Raw genomic sequence first — 21,738 nt, forward strand, 5'->3', positions numbered from 1 at the left:
CAGACTACTTTTTTTAATATTTCGATTCGTCAGAGCAATTCCCGTGCGGTGATCTTCTGCTTGTTGCTCCCTTTCCCGCGAACTGAATAAACTGAAAGAACAGACGAATCCCCCGCTAAAGTTGCGTCACGCTCGCTGATTGGTTGGACATTTTATACTTCCGGTATTACGTCACTTCCTACCTCTTTGTGCCGAATGGTACATGCTAGCTAAATCCAGTGGCTGAGCTAATACTTTAAAATATAATATACAGGTGTTTCACGTGAAGTATAAAAGATAAACAATGTCGCTTTCTACTGCACGTTCATTCTTGTCAGAGGCCGGTTATGGGGAACAAGAATTGGATGCAAATTCAGCTCTCATGGAGTTGGACAAAGGTGTGTAGTGAGCCAGCCAGCTAGCAACTAGCTAGGTGGCTAGCCATTTGTTATCCTTATCAATGCGAAAAGAGCTTAGCAGCTTAACATTTGAAACAACTGTACTGTGTCATGTAACCCCGGATGTATATGCATTCAAGGCCACACAACTGCACATATGTTAGCTACAATTAAAATAACAAGAAAGCTAGCTTGTTAGTAGCGAACGCTAGCATTTTAGCTGTTCGCCTCAGTGACGAGCAAACTTGAACTACATTCAGACATTTGTCAGTTAGGCATATGGCTACAGGGGATGAAACTCAAGTTGTCCTTCCAGATCTGTGTACACTGATACATCTAAATGTTTGACTGAGTTTCTGTCATTTTTTACAGGTTTGCGGTCTGGGAAGCTTGGGGAACAATGTGAAGCAGTGGTCCTCTTTCCCAAACTCTTCCAGAAGTACCCTTTCCCCATCCTCATCAACTCTGCTTTTCTGAAACTGGCTGACATCTTCAGGCTTGGGTACAGAGAATTGTGACATTTGAACTAAACATTACTCTGCAAAATCCTAAATGCATTTTGCACTTGCCAATACTGATCAGTATTAAAATGCATAAGCCTCAGAATCGTTCAAGGCAGCTAACCAGAGTGAGTTTTGACCGTATTGTCCTCCTACTGTAATAAATAAACATACCTCTCCCCTCTTTCAGGAACAACTTTCTGCGCCTCTGTGTTTTGAAGGTAACTCAACAGAGCGAGAAGCACCTGGAGAAGATCCTTAACGTGGACGAGTTTGTCAAGAGGGTCTTCTCTGTCATCCACAGCAATGACCCTGTGGCCAGAGCCATCACTCTCAGGTGCCATAGCGTGCACTTCTCTTTCCATTAGGGTTTGATGATCTATTATGAGGGTGGTTAAATCCACATTCCACACAGTGGCTGTGTTGCAGATTTGCATGGTGGTCATCATTAGTCTCACATATCAGACAATTGATTCCAAAATATTACATACCTACAACTATTTCAAGAGCAATGTGAATGTGAAAAACTGGTAATTGAGGCTAGGTTGTCATTGCATAAACAAAACAAAAAGAGAAACCTCACTTATTCCAAAATTAAATGTGATACATACACCATAGAAGACAAAGCTTTAATTTTTCTTTGGAAAGACTCAATCATCTCCACTTACATGATTTCAAATTCTCAGTGTGTTTTGTCCTTTTAAAATTGTATTTATTTATTTATTTTTAGGATGCTTGGTAGTTTGGCCACTATCATCCCGGAAAGGAAGAATGCCCATCACAGTGTTCACCAAAGTCTGGACTCGCATGACAATGTCGAAGTAGAGGCGGCCATCTTTGCATCGGCCTGCTTCTCTGCACAGTCAAAGTAAGTGGCTCTCTGTTTGAGGTAAGTTTCAATGTGGTCTATGTTGTCTGGCCGAACTGTCATGATTTTAACTTAGCTTACTTCCTTTCAAACTGTTCACAAAATTGTTTTTGTTCTATGCCCCATCCAGGAAAGAGGAATAATGATGTATTCAGGGTCTGACTCATTGAACATGTTCTGTTCTCTGTCCCTTTCAATCTGCAGAGACTTTGCAGCTGGGATTTGCAACAAAATCAGTGAAATGATTCAAGGTAACATAATGTCTTTAGTATCATGTGAACATCTTGTGCAGAATCACATGACATTCTGTGAAATTAGGGTTTAGTTATATACAAGCAACTGAACAAGCACATTGGTGTTGTCGTAGAGGAGAAGAAAAGGCCATGCGATTCCTTTTTGGATAAAGCGTCCAGGGTCATGTTCATTAGTGTACACTGTAGCAAAACATTTTGCAACAAACAAATGCAAGCATTTTGTTATTAGACAAGTTCAGATAGTACCTCCGGTTTTCTGAGCTTTTTCTTCCATTTCGTGCCAACTGAACATTACCCAGTTGATCTCCCACTGGCCCGTGCTATCACTACGCTCTTGTTCCACTACGCTCTTGTTCCTCTCCAGGTCTGGACACCCCGGTGGACCTGAAACTGAAGCTGATCCCTATGCTGCAGCACATGCACCACAATGCCAGCCTGGCCTCCAGCAGCCGGGAGCTGCTGCAGCAGCTGGTCACCTCCTACCCCTCCACCCCCATGGTCATTGTCACCCTGCACACCTTCACCCAGCTGGCTGCCTCCTCACTCATCGACATCCCCAAACAGGTAGCTATAGCAACAGACACTAGGGGAAAACTAAGGGGACGTGGCTGACGTGCAAACTGATATTACGTTTTCAAATTGGTTAAAATTAGGTAGGGTTAAGGTAAAGGTCAGTTTTAGATTTTGTCTAGTCGTGCTGTCATTGGGATGCTGGTCAGAAAAGTCCTTATAGTCTCTCCCCGGACACTAACGGACATTAGAATCCCATTGGTACACAACTCTGACAATTTTTGTCAGCTGGACCCTATTTGGCATGACAGCTGACACCACATCACAGACAGAGTGCATTTCATTCAAAACAATCATACAAACAGGTCTCCAAGTACAGAATTTGAGTGACAAGTGACTTGTTTATAGCACCTGCAATTCCGAAGCCCAGATGACAGCAAAGCTTAGCAACAGTGGAGATTGCTAATGTAGATACATACTGTGGCATCCACCCAGGCTATAACATCTAAACTCCCCTCCTGAGCTCAAGAATCCGTAAGATCTGTAGAAGGCTTAATGTTTAACGGCTAGTCTCTTTCCCCCCCTCTGTCTGCAGTTACAGCTGCTTCTCCAATACCTGAAGGATGACCCCAGGAAAGCAGTCAAGAGACTGGCCATCCAGGACTTGAAGCTCCTTGCTAAAAAAGCCCCCCATCTCTGGAACAGAGAGAACACTCAGGTGAGGTATTATGTCCCTGCAAATTCCCTCCTCCATAATCAAACTGCACGTGGTGAATTGTCATGCATTGGGTATTTTGAAGAGAATCCATTTTTTCATGATACTGTGTTAATTTATTTCCCTTGAAGTGCATTAAATAAACTGTTATTCCTGTGTGTAGACCCTGTGTGAATGTGCCCTGAGTAGCCCTTACAACAGCCTGAAGCTGGGCATGCTGTCTGTTCTCTCAACCCTCTCTGGAACCATCGCCATCAAACAGTACTTCAACCCTGGAACAGGTATAGTATAATGCAAGATTGCCTGACTGCACAGGCAATCAGAAGAAACACAGTGACTTTTTAATTAAAACAATGAATTAATTAATTGAAGCTCTTGGCCTAGGAGTGCTAATCTAGGATCAGGTCCAATTTGTCCATAGAATCTTATTCATATGATCTAAAAGGCAAAACTGATCCTATATCAGCACTCTCACTCTGAGACTCTTTGTGATTACAGGCCATGTTGTTTTGGGGCCTTGTGATGTTTAGAACATTCAGTCAAGTACCCAAGTTGGGTTCAAAACTTTCCAAAACATTCCTCCTTTCTCCCCCTCAGGTGGTGCTTCCGCCCCTCCCCGGCTCACTGACCTGGTTAAGCTGGTGCAGGAATGCTGTTACCACAGCAACCTGGCCGTCGCTGCCCATGGAGTCACTGTGCTCGCCAACATCGCAATTTCATGTCCAGAGAAAGGTGGGCACTGGGTATAGGGTACCTCTTAGTGGTATTTGATGTCCTCTCACTCATCTTTCATTAGCTACCTGATCATCACAGGACTTCACAGGCATTTGAAAATGGGGCTTACCTAAGAAAAACTTCCAGTTGTGGACTAATTCATGGTAAAAAAAGGGTTTGGTGCACTCAAAGGCTTTCACAGATTACCAGTACAGTATTAGGGTTTTTCAGCAATAAAATGACAGATCATCCATTTCATTAACTGCAGTGTTTTGTTCTTTGCAAAACACATTTTTATGCTTCCACTGACTTATTGTCCTGCTTTCCCTCCCCAGACATGATGCAGCTGGAGCAGGACACAGTGATGGGGGTGGAGTCTCTGCTGGTGCTCTGCAGTCAGGATGACAGCCCCAGAGCTCAGGCCACACTCAAGGTGGGTAGCACCCTGGACCCATGAGTCTATACATTACTCGTACAGTGAGGGGAAAAGATGCGTGGCCTACTCAGTAGTCGTATAAACTGCCATGTAATCTCTGTAGTTTATAAACTGTTAGTTTATAGATAGTTTTACAAATCTGTAATAAACAGTTAACACATTCCGTCTGTTTCCCTCTCTCACTCCCCAGACTGCTCTCACCTCATTGGTCCAGCTTCTGAAGAGTCGCCCCCACCTCAGCCAATCAGCGGTGGAGTTCCTGCTGTGCCAGCTGCACTTGGCCCGCGACCCCTCCCGTGTGCTGATGTGCCACGCCCTGGCGGCCATCGCCACTCAGTTGCCCGTGCTGGGAGAAGGCATGCTGGGGGATCTTGTGGACCTCTATCGGGTGGCCAGCCACTCGTCCACTGACAAGCAGCAGGAGCTCTTGGTGAGAGATACACAAAGCCCTAATACTAACTGTAGTTGCCCTAAGGGGACTAATAAAGTTGTATTGAATTGAATTACATTTGTTGTTTTTTACCACACAACTTAACCTTCTTAAGATAATTACCTGAAATGCATTTGGCAAATTATTTTGAAAAGGACGTTAATGGTCTTTTAATGACCATAGCTATTTTTGCACAAAAACACAGAGGAAGCTAAGCAGTGAGAACTGATTCTGGCTCTCATATGTCATAATGGTCTCTGATAAATGCTGTGTGTGAAGTCTTTTTTTTTTTTTTTTTTTTAAAGCTCTTTCCAAAGCTGTTCTCCAATCATGAATCCCACCTTCTGGATACTGACATCTGGCATGTGTCATCACCTCCCCCCTCTTCTCCCTGCAGGTTTCCCTGGCGACGGTGGTGTTTGTGGCTAGCCAGTCGTCCCTGTCGGCAGAGGTGAAGACTGTGATCAAGCAGCAGCTGGAGAACGTGGCCAACGGCTGGACGGTGTACTGCATCGCCCGGCAGGCCTCACGCATGGTGAGTCAAGACTTATTCAATCTGGCTAAATCTGGTACATTTGCATAAATGTTGATAAATGTGCATTGTCCCTGTCAAATTAACCTAATAAAGTAATGGAGACACTTGTAGTCTACCTCTCTCTGAAGTAAGTCCATGTAAACCCAAGTAAAGAGGAAAGGTAGGACAAGCATAAAGCACATATCTAGGCTTCCTGTTGAAGGATTATCCCCATAGACTAGACATACTGTGATATGTATAGATCCGTGCTGCACTCATTTAGGGCTCCAGAGTGGCGCAGCCGTCTAAGGCACTGCATCTCAGTGCTAGAGGCGTCACTACAGACCCAGGTTAGATTCCAAGCTGTATCACAATCCAGCCGTGAGTCCCATAGGGCGGCGCTCAGTTGGCCCAGCGTTGGCCGGGGTAGGCCGTCATTGTAAATAAGAATTTGTTCTGAACTGACTTGCCTAGTTAAATAAAAGAAACTTTTTTTGTTAGGTTGGAATCCTAAATGTGCACACTTAACTTGACACTCGCCTAAATCATGCATTGATGTCAATGGCAGACTTCTGTGAAAACTCGAGTTACACGCGCAGATCTCAAGTTAGGATTCAAGCCTTAGTCATTAGTCACTGATACTGATGCCTTGGCTCAACACAGTATTTTGAAACATTTAGAAAAAGCTTAGATATCAGTCTAGAAGCATTTCCACCCAACTGTCCTGACCTGTGTGTTCTGTTTGCCAGCCTGCCTCCATAACATCTCGTCTGGACCTCTGTCCTCGTAGGGTTGCCATGAGTTCTCCAGCGAGCTGTACCAGAGCTTGCGGACACGCGTGGCCTCGGAGCACTTCTACTTCTGGCTCAACAGTCTGAAGGAGTTCTCCCAGGCCGAGCAGTGTCTGAACGGCCTGGAGGACGGAGACTACAGCGCCGCCATGACGGCCATCGCAGAGGCCCTGCGCTCCTACCAGAAGGGCATCGCCTCCCTCACGGTCAGTGACTGTCCGCCTGCTTATAGGAAGGCAACGGATCCATTTATAAATCAACTGTAAACCATACATCAACAGACTTATATAAACTGACATGCCCCTATTGTAGGGTTCAATACAGCAGGGTTGCAGTCGATTTAGTTTTTAATTCAGTCCATTCAGGAATTGAGTTGAAAATGTGCCTTTTTTAAGAGGATTTTTGTATTCATTAATTGGATTTCAATTAACTTTGTGATTTGACTGAATTGAAATGAATACTGAATTTACCCCAACCGTGCTGTATCGATTTTTTTTGTGCTGTAAAACTTTTGTGTCAGAATCCTTTAGCCAGGTAGTACTGGAGTTCAACTATCATTTTCCAGTCTGCTTAACTATCCAGTTAATGGGGTAGTATTGAAAGTCAACTCTCTTCCTCCAGGCTGCCAGCACGCCCCTAAGCCCACTGTCGTACCAGTGTGACTTTGTGAAGCTGCGCATCGACACGCTCCAGGCCCTGTCCCAGCTCATCTGCACCTGCAACAGCCTGAAGACCAGCCCGCCCCCCGCCATCGCCACCACCATCGCCCTCACCTCGGGCAACGAGCTGCAGCGCTGCGGACGCATCGCCATGCAGGTATGGGGGAGGGGACACCGAGTTCAAATTCTATTTCTGAGTGTCAATTCAAATTCCGATTAAATTTCTGGTGCCACTAACATTACTCCATACAGTAAGACAGGGGAGTCAGTCTGTACGGCAGAAGGGGGTTATGAATGGATGGCTGGTTGAACACAACAAACATATTGGATATCTATTCCATCAATGGATATATAGAAACCTCTCTTTATTTTCTCTTTCTCCAACTCAGATGAGGGTGTCCATGGATGAGTTCCGGAGTCTTGCTGCCCGCTACGCTGACTTGTACCAATCCTCATTTGACGCTGACTCTGCCACACTGCGTAACGTGGAACTGTATCCTTAAACATAAGAGAACGGACACACCTTGCCCATCAAATCATTAGTAGAATCTTAGTTAAAACCATTTCCATTGAAAATCCTCTCACATGTCTTTAACTGTTGGCCACAGACAACAACAGAGCTGCTTGCTGGTCTCCCATGTCATCGAGGCTCTGATACTGGACCCACATTCAGCCAGGTAAGGCTTGTTAATATGACTAATAAACTTATGCACTCATTGCTGTGTAATATTTAGGGGATTCTTTTCCTTACCACATCAGAAGCCTAACCTAATATTCCAGGAAATGTTGTCTTGAAGCGTTTACTATAATCTGGTCATTTCAGTTGATTCGATCTGAATTCTACCAAAACTAATATTTTAGTGAAAATTCTATTGAAGCAAATGGGATATCCCTCTGTTCTGCCCTCCAGTTTCCAGGACTATGGTACCCTGGGCTCGGTGCAGACGGAGAGTGAGTACGAGAGGCGGATGATGTCCGTGTTCAACCACGTCTTGGAGGAAGTGGAGGGCCTAAGCAGGAAGCACCCTCCTGTCTCTTACCTGGTGAGGTCATTAAACTGCCCAGGGTTGTGTTCATTAGGCACCAAACGGTAGAAAATTGACAAACTGCGAGAACCACTACCTGGACTTGTCCAATAAGAAACACTTGTTTTCTTTTTTCAGTACAAAGCGTTTTCAGTTGCTTGCCTTAATGGACCTGTAATGACACTTCGTCCAGCTGGTCAGTGTGTAGTCAGTGGATAGGACTACAAAATGCAAATCTATTTGTTTTTGTTGTTTATGTAGCACACAGGTTGTCTATGTGACGCGGTCATAGCTCTGCTCAAGGTCCCACTGTCCTTCCAGAGGTACTTCTTCCAGAAACTCCAGTCAACCAGTATTAAGGTAACTAACTATAATGCAATACAAATGCTATTCGGAATACACTACTTTAGCTCAGTTCTTGCTTTAGGAACCATTTGATGCATTGGTATTTGGTACGCTGTAAAATATATTTATTAGATTTGCAATAACATTAAGAAGTAGTATTTTGCATTGAAATGATTCATTGAAATTGATTCAGACTTATTTTTATTTTTTTAATGCATTTCCAGCTTGCTCTCTCCCCGTCTCCTCGGACCCCGACCGAGCCAATCCCAGTGCAGAACAACCAACAGCTGACTCTGAAGGTGGAGGGCGTGGTGCAGCATGGCTCCACCCCCGGACTGTTCCGCAAGATTCAGTCTGTCTGCCTCAACGTAAGCTCCACTCTCCAGAGCAAGACAGGTGGACCCGAATACAAGGTGACTCTAAAGCAATCCCACCCCCTGCCCTAGTAGTGATTATTGCAGTGGTAATTTACCTTACACACTACTTGGCTGGTGTTATAAACTGTTGAGGCTTTTGATGGATATCTCATACTCTATTCCTATACTGTTACAATGTCTCTAGCTAGTATGGTTTTAGACCTTTTTATCTTAATTTAGAAAGAAAATTACACCTCCCAGTGGTTCAGCTTCATTAATACAACTCAATACCAAAGTATGTATCCACCAGCATATTTCATTTCCCATCAGATTCCATTGGACAGCAACACCAATGAGATTGAGCAGCGGGTGGAGCCACACAATGACTACTTCAGCACCCAGTTCCTGCTCAACTTCTCCATCCTGGGCAGCCACACGGTCAACGTGGAGGCCTCAGTGGTGGACGAGAGCGGCATCGAGTGGAAGACTGGGCCCAAGACCACTGTGTCGGTCAAGTCCCTGGAGGACCCTTACGCCCAGCAGCTCCGCCACAACCAGCAGCAGCAGCAACAGGCACAGCAGGCTAGGCCCGAGACGGCCCCGGCCCCACAGAGGAGTAGTGTATACGCCCGCTTCCAGTGATACCCTAGTAAACCCCCTCTAACCCATTGCCTTGTCCCATAACTGTTTGTATGTTTCCTTTCTTCGTCAACGCTCGTCTCAAAAGACTGGACTGGAGCAATAGAGGCATGAGCAATAGCTTGGTGAGCTTTTACCTACCCATCATTGCTTTCACCTATCCATTTATTTTAGGTTACTGGTCACAAAGGAATATAGACAAAGCTATTGAACGGTATAAGTATTAGCCCCCTGTCAATTGTCCAATTATTAAAGACCACATTTCATTGAAACTCTGCAATGTCAGTCTTTGTGTGAGTGTGGCTCGATTGTTGTCATGATACATAGGGGGCACTAGGACAAATTCCCATTATATTATATCTCTGTGCCTTTATTAGCTTTCGATAAAGGCCTTGTATAGTGGAAACTGGAAATATTAATTGTCAGCAAATCTACTTACTCAATCTGCAGGTTAGTGCACAAGAATGCAGAATTTAGTCATTAAATTCTCCAGAGGGAGGGCCGCACCCCCATAGGGTTCCCCTGGCTGTTAGTGAATCTAGTTGTCCATTTCCACCTGCCATCCCCTTAATCGGTGCGGTTCTAAATAAGACCAGCAGGGGGCGACCAGTGACCATATAGTGAACAGTACACTGCAAAACCAAATCAATATATGTTAATAATGATATATGGAAGAATACTTTGAAGAAATAATGCAATTTTACCACATGTATGGACTACAGTCTTTGATCAATTTATTTTCTGCTACCCACTTAGTGCACTGTGGGTGCAGCGCTCTCTGCCCTGAGTTATTTGCTCTGTCCTTAACAAAATGATATGTTGAGTTGTTAGGTACAGTTCATTTATATTATACGTTTCAGCTATGGGCTGAATAGGCCTATGCACCGGTGCTATTTATTTGACTCAAATGTAATGGCTTATTGGTCTGGGTACCAGTTTGTTTGCTAACATGCCACTCCTTGCCAAAGAGCACCTTGCTTTTGCTTGCTGGATATAAAATATGCTACAGCGTTCACAATGACCTGGCGGTAAAGTTTGAATGGCGAGAGCTTCTCTGGTGTGATGTGATCAAATTGGTTGGTGGTAAAAATGCAATAAACGGGAATCCTCTGTTTTCTTCGCGCCAAATGTTTTCGTTTACGATTAAATGTATTACGTCAGAATGCCCAATGCATAGAATACGGAATTATAATAATGTAATTTAATAGGATCTCTATGACCCAATGTTAGAATATTTCCAATCAAATGTATGAATCAGGCAAATTTGCATAAACATGTTTGATTGGATGATAGCTGTGAGGGTTATCGAATCAGGATAAAATCCTGTGATCTCATGAACATTCTATCATTAAAGATTACAGAAAGGCCAGCCTCTTTGGCAAATGACAGGAGTGGTAAGGAGTGGAACGTAATAGCTGAACAGAGACGGCAACCAGGCGATTGGTTCATCATCTCTGGCTCAAAAGCATTTGGTGGTTGGTGCAGTCCGTGGTTTGTCAGTCAGAGCTTGCGCAGATCCACGTTTTCTCAGCGTCGTCATAAATGAGATTCTCCTCTGGTGGCCGCTGCATAAATAGCTAGCGATAATCGAACGGGTCAGTCGAACTAGCGGAGCAGACAGCAGAATTAGAACATTAAATATACTCCGATGTACAAACTGGAACGCTGCCGCCTTTGCACTAAAACAATAAAGGCGTGTTAAATGGCTCTTCCATCAAGGAATTGTTGCAATTGGATTAAAGGAGACGCAAGAGAAGTAGATAGAAATTATGTCTAGCTATCCTGCTTGCTAGCTAAAGTACTAGCTAACTGATGTTGCATCGATGGAATTATTCGAGTGCCATTGATTGAGAAACACCCAGCGACGCTAAATGAGCAGCTAATTAGGTACATGGATAGCGGCTAGCTAGCCGTGACGGGAGTGTGAACGTTTACTAACATTGTGTGAATGGCACATATACAATATGATACATAACTCAATGTTTAAGGATCTAACATGTTAAGTTAATACATGTGACTTGGTATTCGTCCTTTTAAGCCAGCTATCTCTGTTGTATCGTCCGGCAGTAACATTTGGACGGGGGAACAGTAGCTACTAAGATTGGGTGAGTAACAGTAGGATGATCGAGTGCTAAGAACATTGATGTTTAGTTAACTAGCCATTTGCTGATACCTCTGACAGTGATTTTGATTTTCTCGCCGTTGTAGCTAAAAAAAGCCAGGTTAAGCTAACCACGCAAAGACTAGGTAGCCAGCTAATAAAACATTGGCGCGGAATAAAATAAAATCGGACTTTGTACCAACACCTTACAAAACCAATGGTATTGGTAGCTAGCCACATTGACTGTGTCGTTATTGAAGATGGAAATTGTTATGTTGTGAGTGGCATTGGTGGCTTATTAGTTAGCCAGCTAAAAACCGCGTCTATCCAGCACTGCAAACCCCGTTATACCGCTATAAAGCTAAAGTTAGCTACCAGGTTTACGTTAGCTAGCTTAGCTACTAACGTTAAGTAACGGCCGGCAGCTAGCTTGTATGGGTTCAGTCAAAGCATCATTTGATTGGCCTAACATTAGCTAGTAGTTAGTTGACTCTTGCTCGGGTTCAAGATTCCAACACCGGTAATGGCTTTATATTTACAAAATTCCCTGAATGGCTAGCCAGCTAAGTAAGTTGGGATGGGAGCTACTACTGGACGTAGTCAACTGTGTTGTGGGTCTGTTCATTCAATGACCTCGTTGTACTGGACTTGCAAGATGTGGAGACATGATTTAAAACCGGCGGAAATTGGCCTGAGTCCTGCTCAATGATATTAGCTAGCTAGCAGCATCTTGTGTAGCTATAAAACGTATTGATACTACAAAATGGATAACGGAGCCTAACGTTAGTCTCTATAAAGGCTGCCTCCATTTTCAGGTAGTTAGTTAGCTAACGTTTGTTGTTAGGTTGTCATGCATCCTCCTATTTAGAACGGCCGAACAATATTTAGCTAGCCAACTAACGTTAGCTAGTTAGATATCGGCATGATTGTCTTAGCTAACGTTAGCGATGTTTTCTGAGCAATGTCATATTTGTCAAGTTTTTAGCAACTCACATTAGAAATCTACCACTCGGAAATGTTTGTTAGCTAACTGGTTTTCTCCCTATTTTCACAGGCAGTGTGCATCAGTATGGCACAACTTCTAGAAGGCGCCCGCAACCTGGGCTGGGTACTCCTGAACTCATTACTTCGTTTCATCTTTGTGTTCATCAATAACTGTGTAGCAATCCCTTCGTATTGCCTCTACTGCATTCTTCTTCAGCCTCTCAGAATAATGGACAGCCGCACTTTCTGGCTCATTGAAGGAATAATGTTCAAATGGATGTTGGCAATGGTGTCACAGTGGGGCTGGGTTGCAGGCTATACAGGTAAGATGCCACACAACAAGCCTGGGAATGGCTATGAATGCAGGGGTTACTGTGGACACAAACCCTAATTATCAATAGCCTACATGGTTCAGACTGGTGTGGTGGAATCATTGTAATCAATCAAAGTATTGATTTCAACAGCCCTTTCAATATCACCTGATCCCCTTTCAGGATAGCTTGTACCTCAACTGCAAGACCAATAGCTACTGTCTGTAGGAACTAGGAAGTTGATGCTGAACAGGTCATCACTCTTGTGTATGTGATGTATGATTACATGTAAATGTAAGACTTATGTCAGACTACTTTTGGTTTGTGAAGAACATACACAACCGCTTCAAGTGTCATCACATTCTCATATAGTAGGGAAGTCTGTCTATAGTACTGTGAGTGTAATCACTTGATACTTAGTCCTGTTTTACCCGTCAACACTCTTTCCAAGTTCATTCACAAAAACATTGTGCCAGGGGTTCCCACTTTCAACTGGCTGATTAGGTGTCTGGGAGCCACATTGCCCTCTGAGCAGTGTTTGGTTGCACCGGGCCAAGAGCAAAATGCTTAGAAATTACAAAGTGCTGAACATGAGGATCGTCAAGGCCTGCTGATAAATAATGCATAGAACACCTCGACTTGAATTTGAAACGTACAGTACATTCGGAAAGTATTCAGACCCTTTGACTTTTTCCGCATTTTGTTACGTTACAGCCTTATTCCAAAATGGATTCAAATGTCCCCCCCCCCCTCAATCTACACACAATACCCCATAATGACAAAGAAAAAACAGGATTTTAGAAATTATATCAAATGTATAATAAAAATAAATGTCATTATCACCCTTTAAATAAGTATTCAGACCTTTTACTCAGTACTTTGTTGAAGCACCTTTGGCAGCGATTACAGTCTCAAGTCTTTTTGGGTATGACTACAAGCTTGGCGCACCTGTATTTGGGGAGATTCTCCCATTCTTCTCTGCAGATCCTTTCAAGCTCTGTCAGGTTGGATGGGGAGCGTCGCTGCACAGCTTTTTTCAGGTCTCTCCAGAGATGTTTGATCAGGTTCAAGTCCAGGCTTTGGCTGGGCCACTCAAGGACATTAAGAGACTTGTCCCGAAGCCACTCCTGCGTTGTCTTGGCTGTGTGCTTAGAGTCGTTGACCTGTTGTAAGGTGAACCTTCGCCCCAGTGTGAGGTCCTGAGCACTCTGGAGCAGGTGTTCAAGGATCTCTCTGTACTTTGCTCCGTTCATCTTTCCCTCGATCCTGACTAGTGTCCCTGCCACTGAAAAACATCCCCACAGCATGATGCTGCCACCACCATGCGTCACCGTAGGGATGGTGCCAGGTTTCCTCCAGACGTGACGCTTGGCATTCAGGCCAAAGAGTTCAATCTTGGTTTCATCACACCACATAATCTTGTTTCTCATGGTCTGAGAGTCCTTTAGGTGCCTTTTGGCAAACTCCAAGCGGGCTGTCATGTGACTTTTACTGAGGAGTGCCTTCCGTCTGGCCACTCTACCATAAAGGCCTGATTGGTGGAGCGCTGCGGAGATGGTTGTCCTTCTGGAAGGTTCTCCCATCTCCACAGAGGAACTCTGGAGCTCTGTCAGAGTGACCATCGGGTTCTTGGTCACCTCCCTGACCAAGGCCCTTCTCCCCCGATAGCTCTTTGAAGAGTCTTGGTGGTTCCAAACTTTTTCCATTTAAGAATGATGGAGGCCACTGTGTTCTTGGGGATCTTAAATGCTGCAGACTTGGTACCCTTCCCCAGATCTGTGCCTCGACCCAATCCTGTCTCGGAGCTCTACTGACGATTCCTTCGACCTCATGGCTTGGTTTTTGCTCTGACATGCACTGTCAACTGGGACCTTTATATAGACCGGTATGTGCCTTTCTAAATCATGTCCAATTAATTTAATTTACCACAGGTGGACTCCAATCAAGTTGTAGAAACATCTCAAGGATGATCAATGGAAACAGGATGCCCCTGAGCTCAATTTTGAGTCTGAGCAAAGGGTCTGAATACTTATGTAAATAAGGTATTTGTGTGTTTATTTTTAATGGATTTGCAAAGATTTCAAGACCTGTTTTCGCTTTGTCATTATGGGGTATTGTGTGAAGCTTAAAGATTTTTACAAATGTAATCCATTTTAGAATAAGGCTGTAACGTAACAGAATGTGGAAAAAGTCAAGCGGTCTGAATACTTTCCGAATGCACTGTATGTGTAATGAGACCTTGATGAGCAAGTTACAGACAGCGAGGTTACCTCTGAGCCAAGGCAGGCAAGATAAGAGCTTGCTGAACTGCCAGGGTAGTACCTTGTCGGAGGAGTGTGGAGGAGTGTGGGTTTGGAATCTGTGACAGGACTGCCTATGCACTGTTGTGCTGATTTGTCCCCCATCCTCCGCATATGAGTAACCTCTTTACACATTAGATCCGTAGTTACTTACAGGGCTGTTCCTTTTAGGAACAGTCAGGTAAATGACAGCTAAAGCTGGCATGATTCGGAGTATCTTGCATGACTCATTGCTACATAGCTTCTCAGAAGTCCCTCTCAACATAATATTGTCTACTCTTGGTTAAATGAGAATTTAGGGAAAGTACTGTGTTTGGGAGAACATTGAGGGCAGTAGCAATTTTCATATTTTAGAAATGAGAAGTGTTATATTGTGGTGGTAAGATATGGACCTGTATATTTTTACCATTCTCCAAACCACAAGAGAGAATTTGAATAGCCTATTCACACCAGAGGAGGCTGGTGGGACGAGCGATAGGAGAACGGGCTCATTGTAATGGCTGGAATGGAATAAATGGAACTGTATCAACCATATGGAAACCACATGTTTAACGCAGTTCCATGTATGGCACTCCAGAAATTACACAGCTGTTCTCCTATAGCTCCTCCCACCAGCCTCCTCTGATTCACATGGGTAATATTACAATATGTATATCAGTCATCCAACTGCTCCTCCTCCCTCTTCTCTCCATTATGGACTGTATTCTTAGATTTTTGATAAAGCTGCAATGCTGACACTGAAAACCACGATACTGATTTTGTATTTCAGCCCAACAGCAGCTCCGCCACAAAGTTTAGTGTAGGACTAGTTCTGAGGGCTGAGGAAATGCAAACACTCTCACATAGAGTTGTGGATACAAGGACTCATGGTCCATGAGAATGACATACATTTTATACTGATTTTGGACCTATGTATTGTTTACAAAGACTAATGGAGTAATGATAGGTTAAGAGTTGTACTATGCTTGAAGCAGTTAAAGAATCAATCGTTAATTGAACACCATCAGATGTGAAGGGGTGTGTGTATATGTGTGTATATATATATATATATATATATACATACATACACCACCGTTCAAAAGTTTGGTCACTTAGACATTTCCTTGTTTTCCATGAAAACATACCTGAAATGAGTTTGAATAGGACATATAGCAAAATGCATAGGAAATGTAGTCATTGACAAGGTTAGAAATAATGATTTTTAATAGAAATAATAATTGTGTCCTTCAAACTTTGCTTTCGTCAAAGATCCTCGCAGACCTTTGGCATTCTAGTTGTCAATTTGTTGACGTAATCTGAAGAGACTTCACCCCATGCTTCCTGAAGCACCTCCCACAAGTTCGATTGGCTTGATGGGCACTTCTTAAGTACCATACGGTCAAGCTGCTCCCACAACAGCTCAATAGGGTTGACTGGTGACTGTACTGGCCACTCCATTATAGACAGAATACCAGCTGACTGCTTCTTCCCTAAATACACTGCTCAAAAAAATAAATGGAACACTAAAATAACACATCCTAGATCTGAATGAATGAAATAATCTTATTAAATACTTTTTTCTTTACATAGTTGAATGTGCTGACAACAAAATCACACAACAATTTATCAATGGAAATCAAATTTATCAACCCATGGAGGTCTGGATTTGGAGTCACCCTCAAAATTAAAGTGGAAAACCACACTACAGGCTGATCCAACTTTGATGTAATGTCCTTAAAACAAGTCAAAATGAGGCTCAGTAGTGTGTGTGGCCTCCACGTGCCTGTATGACCTCCCTACAACGCCTGGGCATGCTCCTGATGAGGTGGCGGATGGTCTCCTGAGGGATCTCCTCCCAGACCTGGACTAAAGCATCCGCCAACTCCTGGACAGTCTGTGGTGCAACGTGGCGTTGGTGGATGGAACGAGACATGATGTCCCAGATGTGCTCAATTGGATTCAGGTCTGGGGAACGGGTCGGGCCAGTCCATGGCATCAATGCCTTCCTCTTGCAGGAACTGCTGACACACTCCTGCCACATGGTCTAGCATTGTCTTGCATTAGGAGGAACCCAGGGCCAACCGCACCAGCATATGGTCTCACAAGGGGTCTGAGGATCTCATCTCGGTACCTAATGGCAGTCAGGCTACCTCTGGCGAGCACATGGAGGGCTGTGCGGCCCCCCCAAAGAAATGCCACCCCACACCATGACTGACCCACCGCCAAACCGGTCATGCTGGAGGATGTTGCAGGCAGCAGAACGTTCTCCATGGCGTCTCCAGAATCTGTCACGTCTGTCACATGTGCTCAGTGTGAACCTGCTTTCATCTGTGAAGAGCACAGGGCGCCAGTGGCGAATTTGCCAATCTTGGTGTTCTCTGGCAAATGCCAAACGTCCTGCACGGTGTTGGGCTGTAAGCACAACCCCCACCTGTGGACGTCGGGCCCTCATACCACCCTCATGGAATCTGTTTCTGACCGTTTTGAGCAGACATATGCACATTTGTGGCCTGCTGGATGTCATTTTGCAGGGCTCTGGCAGTGCTCCTCCTGCTCCTCCTTGCACAAAGGCGGCGGTAGCAGTCCTGCTGCTGGGTTGTTGCCCTCCTACGGCCTCCTCCACGTCTCCTGATGTACTGGCCTGTCTCCTGGTAGCGCCTCCATGCTCTGGACACTACGCTGACAGACACAGCAAACCTTCTTGCCACAGCTCGCATTGATGTGCCATCCTGGATGAGCTGCACTACCTGAGGCACTTGTGTGGGTTGTAGACTCCGTCTCATGCTACCACTAGAGTGAAAGCACCGCCAGCATTCAAAAATGACAAAAACATCAGCCAGGAAGCATAGGAACTGAGAAGTGGTCTGTGGTCACCACCTGCAAAACCACTCCTTTATTGGGGTCTCTTGCTAATTGCCTATAATTTCCACCTGTTGTCTATTCCATTTGCACAACAGCATGTGAAATGTATTGTCAATCAGTGTTGCTTCCTAAGTGGACAGTTTGATTTCACAGAAGTGTGATTGACTTGGAGTTACATTGTGGTGTTTAAGTGTTCCCTTTATTTTTTTGAGCAGTGTACTTCTTGCATAGTTTGGAGCTGTGCTTTGGATCATTGTTCTGTTGTAGGAGGAAATTGGCTCCAATCAAGTGCCGTCCACAGGGTATGGCTTTGCGAAATGGAGTGATAGCCTTCCTTCTTCAAGATCCCTTTTACCCTGTACAAATCTCCCACTTTACCACCACCAAAGCACCCCCAGACCATCACATTGCCTCCACCATGCTTGACAGATGGCATCAAGCACTCCTCCAGCATCTTTTCATTTGGTCTGCGTCTCACAAATGTTCTTCTTTGTGATCCGAGCACCTCAAACTTCGATTCGTCTGTCCATAACACTTTTATGAGATGCTTCCTCTGTCCAGTGTCTGTGTTCTTTTGCCCATCTTAATCTTTTCTTTTTATTGGCCAGTCTGAGATATGGCTTTTTCTTTGCAACTCTGCCTAGAAGGTCAGCATCCCAGAGTCGCCTCTTCACTGTTGATGTTGAGACTGGTGTTTTGCGGATACTATTTAATGAAGCTGCCAGTTGAGGACCTGTGAGGCGTCTGTCTCTCAAACGAGACACTAATGTATTTGTCCTCTTGCTCAGTTGTGCACTGGGGCCTCCCACTCCTCTTTCTATTCTGGTTAGAGCCAGTTCTGTGAAGGGAGTAGTACACAGCGTTGTACGAGGTCTTCAGTTTCTTGGCAATTTCTCCCATAGAATAGCCTTCATTTCTCAGAACAAGAATAGACTGATGAGTTTCAGAAGAAAGTTATTTGTTTCTGGCCATTTCGATCCTGTAATCAAACCCACAATTGTTGATGCTCCAGATACTGAACTAGTCTCAAGAAGGCCGTTTTATTGCTTTTTTAATCAGCACAACCGTTTTCAGCTGTGCTAACATAATTGCAAAAGGGTTTTCTAAAGATCAATTAGCCTTTTAAAATGATAAACTTGGATTAGCAAACACAACGTGCCATTGGAACACAGGACTGATGGTTGCTGATAATGGGCCTCTACGCCTATGTAGATATTCCATAAAAAATCAGCAGTTTCCAGCTACAATAGCCATTTACAACATTAATGTCTACACTGTATTTCTGATCAATTTGATGTTATTTTAATGGACCAAATAATTGCTTTTCAAAAACAAGGACATTTCTTAAGTGACCCCAAACTTTTAAACGGGTGTGTGTGTGTGTGTGTGTGTGTGTATATATGAAACCATTGAACAGCAGGAAATCTTTCAGATTGTGTTTTTTAATATTTTGAGGCCCAACAGACAAAGCTCAATTAGGCCACATTCATATAAAATAATTTAACAAAGAAACAGACGTTGTACTTAATTATTTGCTCAGAAATGTTGGGCAAAATTGAGGTTACATCCATCTGCCTTTTCAGTTAGAGCTGACCTTCCATTTTCTCATGATAAAACGCAGTTTGGGAGTCCTGACTCGCTGTGGACGAAGGTGTGTGTGTGTATCCTCATGGGTAATTTGGTGGTCCTAGGAAACCAAATAGAAACTCTCCAAAACCACAGTTTATGCACGCTCTCCTTCCACAGTCCCCTCAATCAGCTAAACCTGTTAAAAACAAGAACTCCCTCAATGAGTGTTTGGATTTTCCGTTATTTAGCCCTCCGAAATGGCTCACCAGGAAGTACACAATGTCATGACTCGTGTTTTGTCCTTTAGTTTATTTTAAATCAAATGACCACAGGTCATAAACCTGAATTACAACAAACAATGACAATATATTATTCAAATATAATGTAAATATTATTCAAATAATATAATGTAAATAATGAAAATCAAATAAGCCTACAACAACACCAAAAATGTGGCAAATCTGGCTTAAAACAGCATTGACTACATCACCCAGAATGCCTAGCGCCAGAGGAGCATGCGCACAGCGACTCCGCCGTTGCCACGGATGCCACAGAACCCATGCCACCACATGCCTCGTCCAAAGGACCCACAAACGCAACACAACGCGGTGCTCCACCATGGATCACCGAACCAAACCACCGCCACCAGAAACCAGCAGAGTGCTCCAACAATCAGCACAACGCAAATGGCTGATAATGTTAGCCTAATGCTATACAGTATCTGGGTCGCTGAGCTACCGCACCCAGCGAGCTACAAGTTACTCTTGGCCAACTAACACCGACACAGTGAGGTAAACGTTCAGTGATCAAACATATAAGTGACTTAAACATTAATGCTAGACTGTGAGTTGTTCGCAGTTACATACCAACGGGCTGTGTGCTCCTGATGATTGTCTGCCGTGAAATGATTACCAGTTGCCATAATTTAAGTCTCTAGTGAAGCTGCGCATGCGCACACAACGTAACATATCCGAGCATCTAAGAAACTTAAAGAAATCACTCATTCCCCATTTTTAATTGAACACATCAGACCCATTTGCTTCTCTTTTATCTATTTATATATTTATTTTTTTCTCTCTTTTTTTCTTTTCCTGAGTGAGCTAGAAGTCTCAACAGAGAGAGATGAGGCAAGAGGGTGTGGGCGAGTTTACTTGCTCAGCACTGAAGCGGGGCAGAGATCCAGTATGTAGGCCTATGTTGTAACTCCAGGTAGGCTGTGTTGCGTACATTATGTGCAGTGATTCAGACCTGTGGTTCACCATGCATGTGTGAGTAGGGCCCTGAAGCGGGTTGATACCTGCCTGTATGCAGGGCATGGTGGTTGCTGAAAATCTGGGTTATACACACAGGGAAAATCTCAATTGTATACTCCTCGTCTCCTTCTCAAAACCCATTGGAGTAAGGTCCGAGGGGAGGGACCTCTGGATTTCTCATCCAATAGGGTTTTGAGAAGGAGAGGAGAATGCAATTGAGATCTACTCACACAACACGCTGTTGTACACGTCGATCCAGAGCATCCCAAACATGCTCAATGGGTGACATGTCTGGTGAGCATGCAGGTCATGGAAGAACTGGGGCATTTTCAGCTTCCAGGAATTGTGTACAGATCCTTGCGACATGGGGCCGTGCATTATCATGGCGGCAGATAAATGGCACGACAATGGGCCTCAGGATCTCGTCTCTGTATTTCTGTGCATTCAAATTGCCATTGATTAAAATGCAATTGTGTTCGTTGTCTGTAGCTTATGCCTGTCCATACAATAACTCCACCGGCACCATGGGGCACTCTGTTCACAACGTTGACATCAGCAAACCGCTGGCCCACACGACCCCATACACACTATCTGCCAGGCACAGTTGAAACTGGGATAATCTGTGAAGAGCACACTTCTGAGCATGCAGATGAGCTTTCCTGAGATGGTTTCTGAAAGTTTGTGCAGAAATTCTTCGGTTGTGTAAACCCAGTTCATCAGCTGTCCAGGTGGGTGGTCTCAGACGATCCCGCAGGTGAGGAAGCCGGGTGTGGAGTTCCTGGGCTGGTGTGGTTACACGTGGTGTGCGGGTGTTAGGCTGGTTGGACGTACTGCCAAATTTTCTAAAATGACATTGGTGGCGACTTATGGTAGAGAAATTAACATTAAACTCTCAGGCAACAGCTCTGGTGGACATTCCTGCAGTCGCATGCCAATTTCACACTCCCTCAACTTGAGACATCTGTGGCATTGTGTTGTGACAAAACTGCACATTTTAGTGGCCGTTTGTCACCAGCACAAACACCACATGTTTCGTTTATATTTTTGTTCAGTGTAGTATAGCCACACATTCAGCCATTTTCCAACTTCTGGGTACAAAAAGTATATCATATAGAAAAGAAAACGCTCTGTTGTTGATTATGGGAGTATTCGACCACATTCCCACACTTCCCCCCAGGCAGACCTGTATGACAGACTAGAGTGCATCATCGACAGAGCCACGCCAATTCCTTGAGTGTTACAGAAC

At 44.2% G+C, this 21,738-nt stretch overlaps 2 protein-coding genes across 5 annotated transcripts in view; both read left to right on the top strand.

Moving 5' to 3' along the window:
• Positions 1-188: 188 nt before the first annotated feature.
• On the top strand, positions 189-10,258 carry LOC311106500 (integrator complex subunit 7-like). Its single transcript, XM_084148848.1, has 20 exons — positions 189-377; positions 750-879; positions 1,068-1,214; positions 1,608-1,745; positions 1,950-1,996; positions 2,364-2,563; positions 3,105-3,227; positions 3,388-3,505; positions 3,822-3,956; positions 4,274-4,371; positions 4,565-4,804; positions 5,202-5,339; positions 6,109-6,315; positions 6,731-6,925; positions 7,158-7,261; positions 7,377-7,445; positions 7,679-7,811; positions 8,055-8,153; positions 8,363-8,551; positions 8,825-10,258. The coding sequence occupies exons 1-20, from the start codon at positions 284-286 to the stop codon at positions 9,134-9,136; spliced, it is 2,916 nt and encodes a 971-aa protein (XP_084004974.1). The 5' UTR covers positions 189-283; the 3' UTR covers positions 9,137-10,258.
• A 439-nt stretch (positions 10,259-10,697) lies between these two features.
• LOC311106931 (acyl-CoA:lysophosphatidylglycerol acyltransferase 1-like) overlaps positions 10,698-21,738 on the top strand; it is a 63,008-nt gene continuing 51,967 nt past the window's right edge. The window contains exons 1-3 of one of the 4 annotated variants that reach the window (XM_084149327.1): positions 10,698-11,020; positions 11,201-11,238; positions 12,289-12,541. In XM_084149327.1, the coding sequence (XP_084005453.1) occupies positions 12,304-12,541 (238 nt within the window). In that variant the 5' untranslated portion in view covers positions 10,698-11,020; positions 11,201-11,238; positions 12,289-12,303. Of the gene's footprint in view, positions 11,239-12,288; positions 12,542-21,738 lie in introns of all 4 variants that reach the window. The other 3 variants (XM_084149325.1, XM_084149324.1, XM_084149326.1) reach the window with 3 other exon arrangements.

This window comes from Coregonus lavaretus (assembly GCF_964263955.1).
Source record: "Coregonus lavaretus genome assembly, chromosome: 31".
NCBI lineage: Eukaryota > Metazoa > Chordata > Actinopteri > Salmoniformes > Salmonidae > Coregonus > Coregonus lavaretus.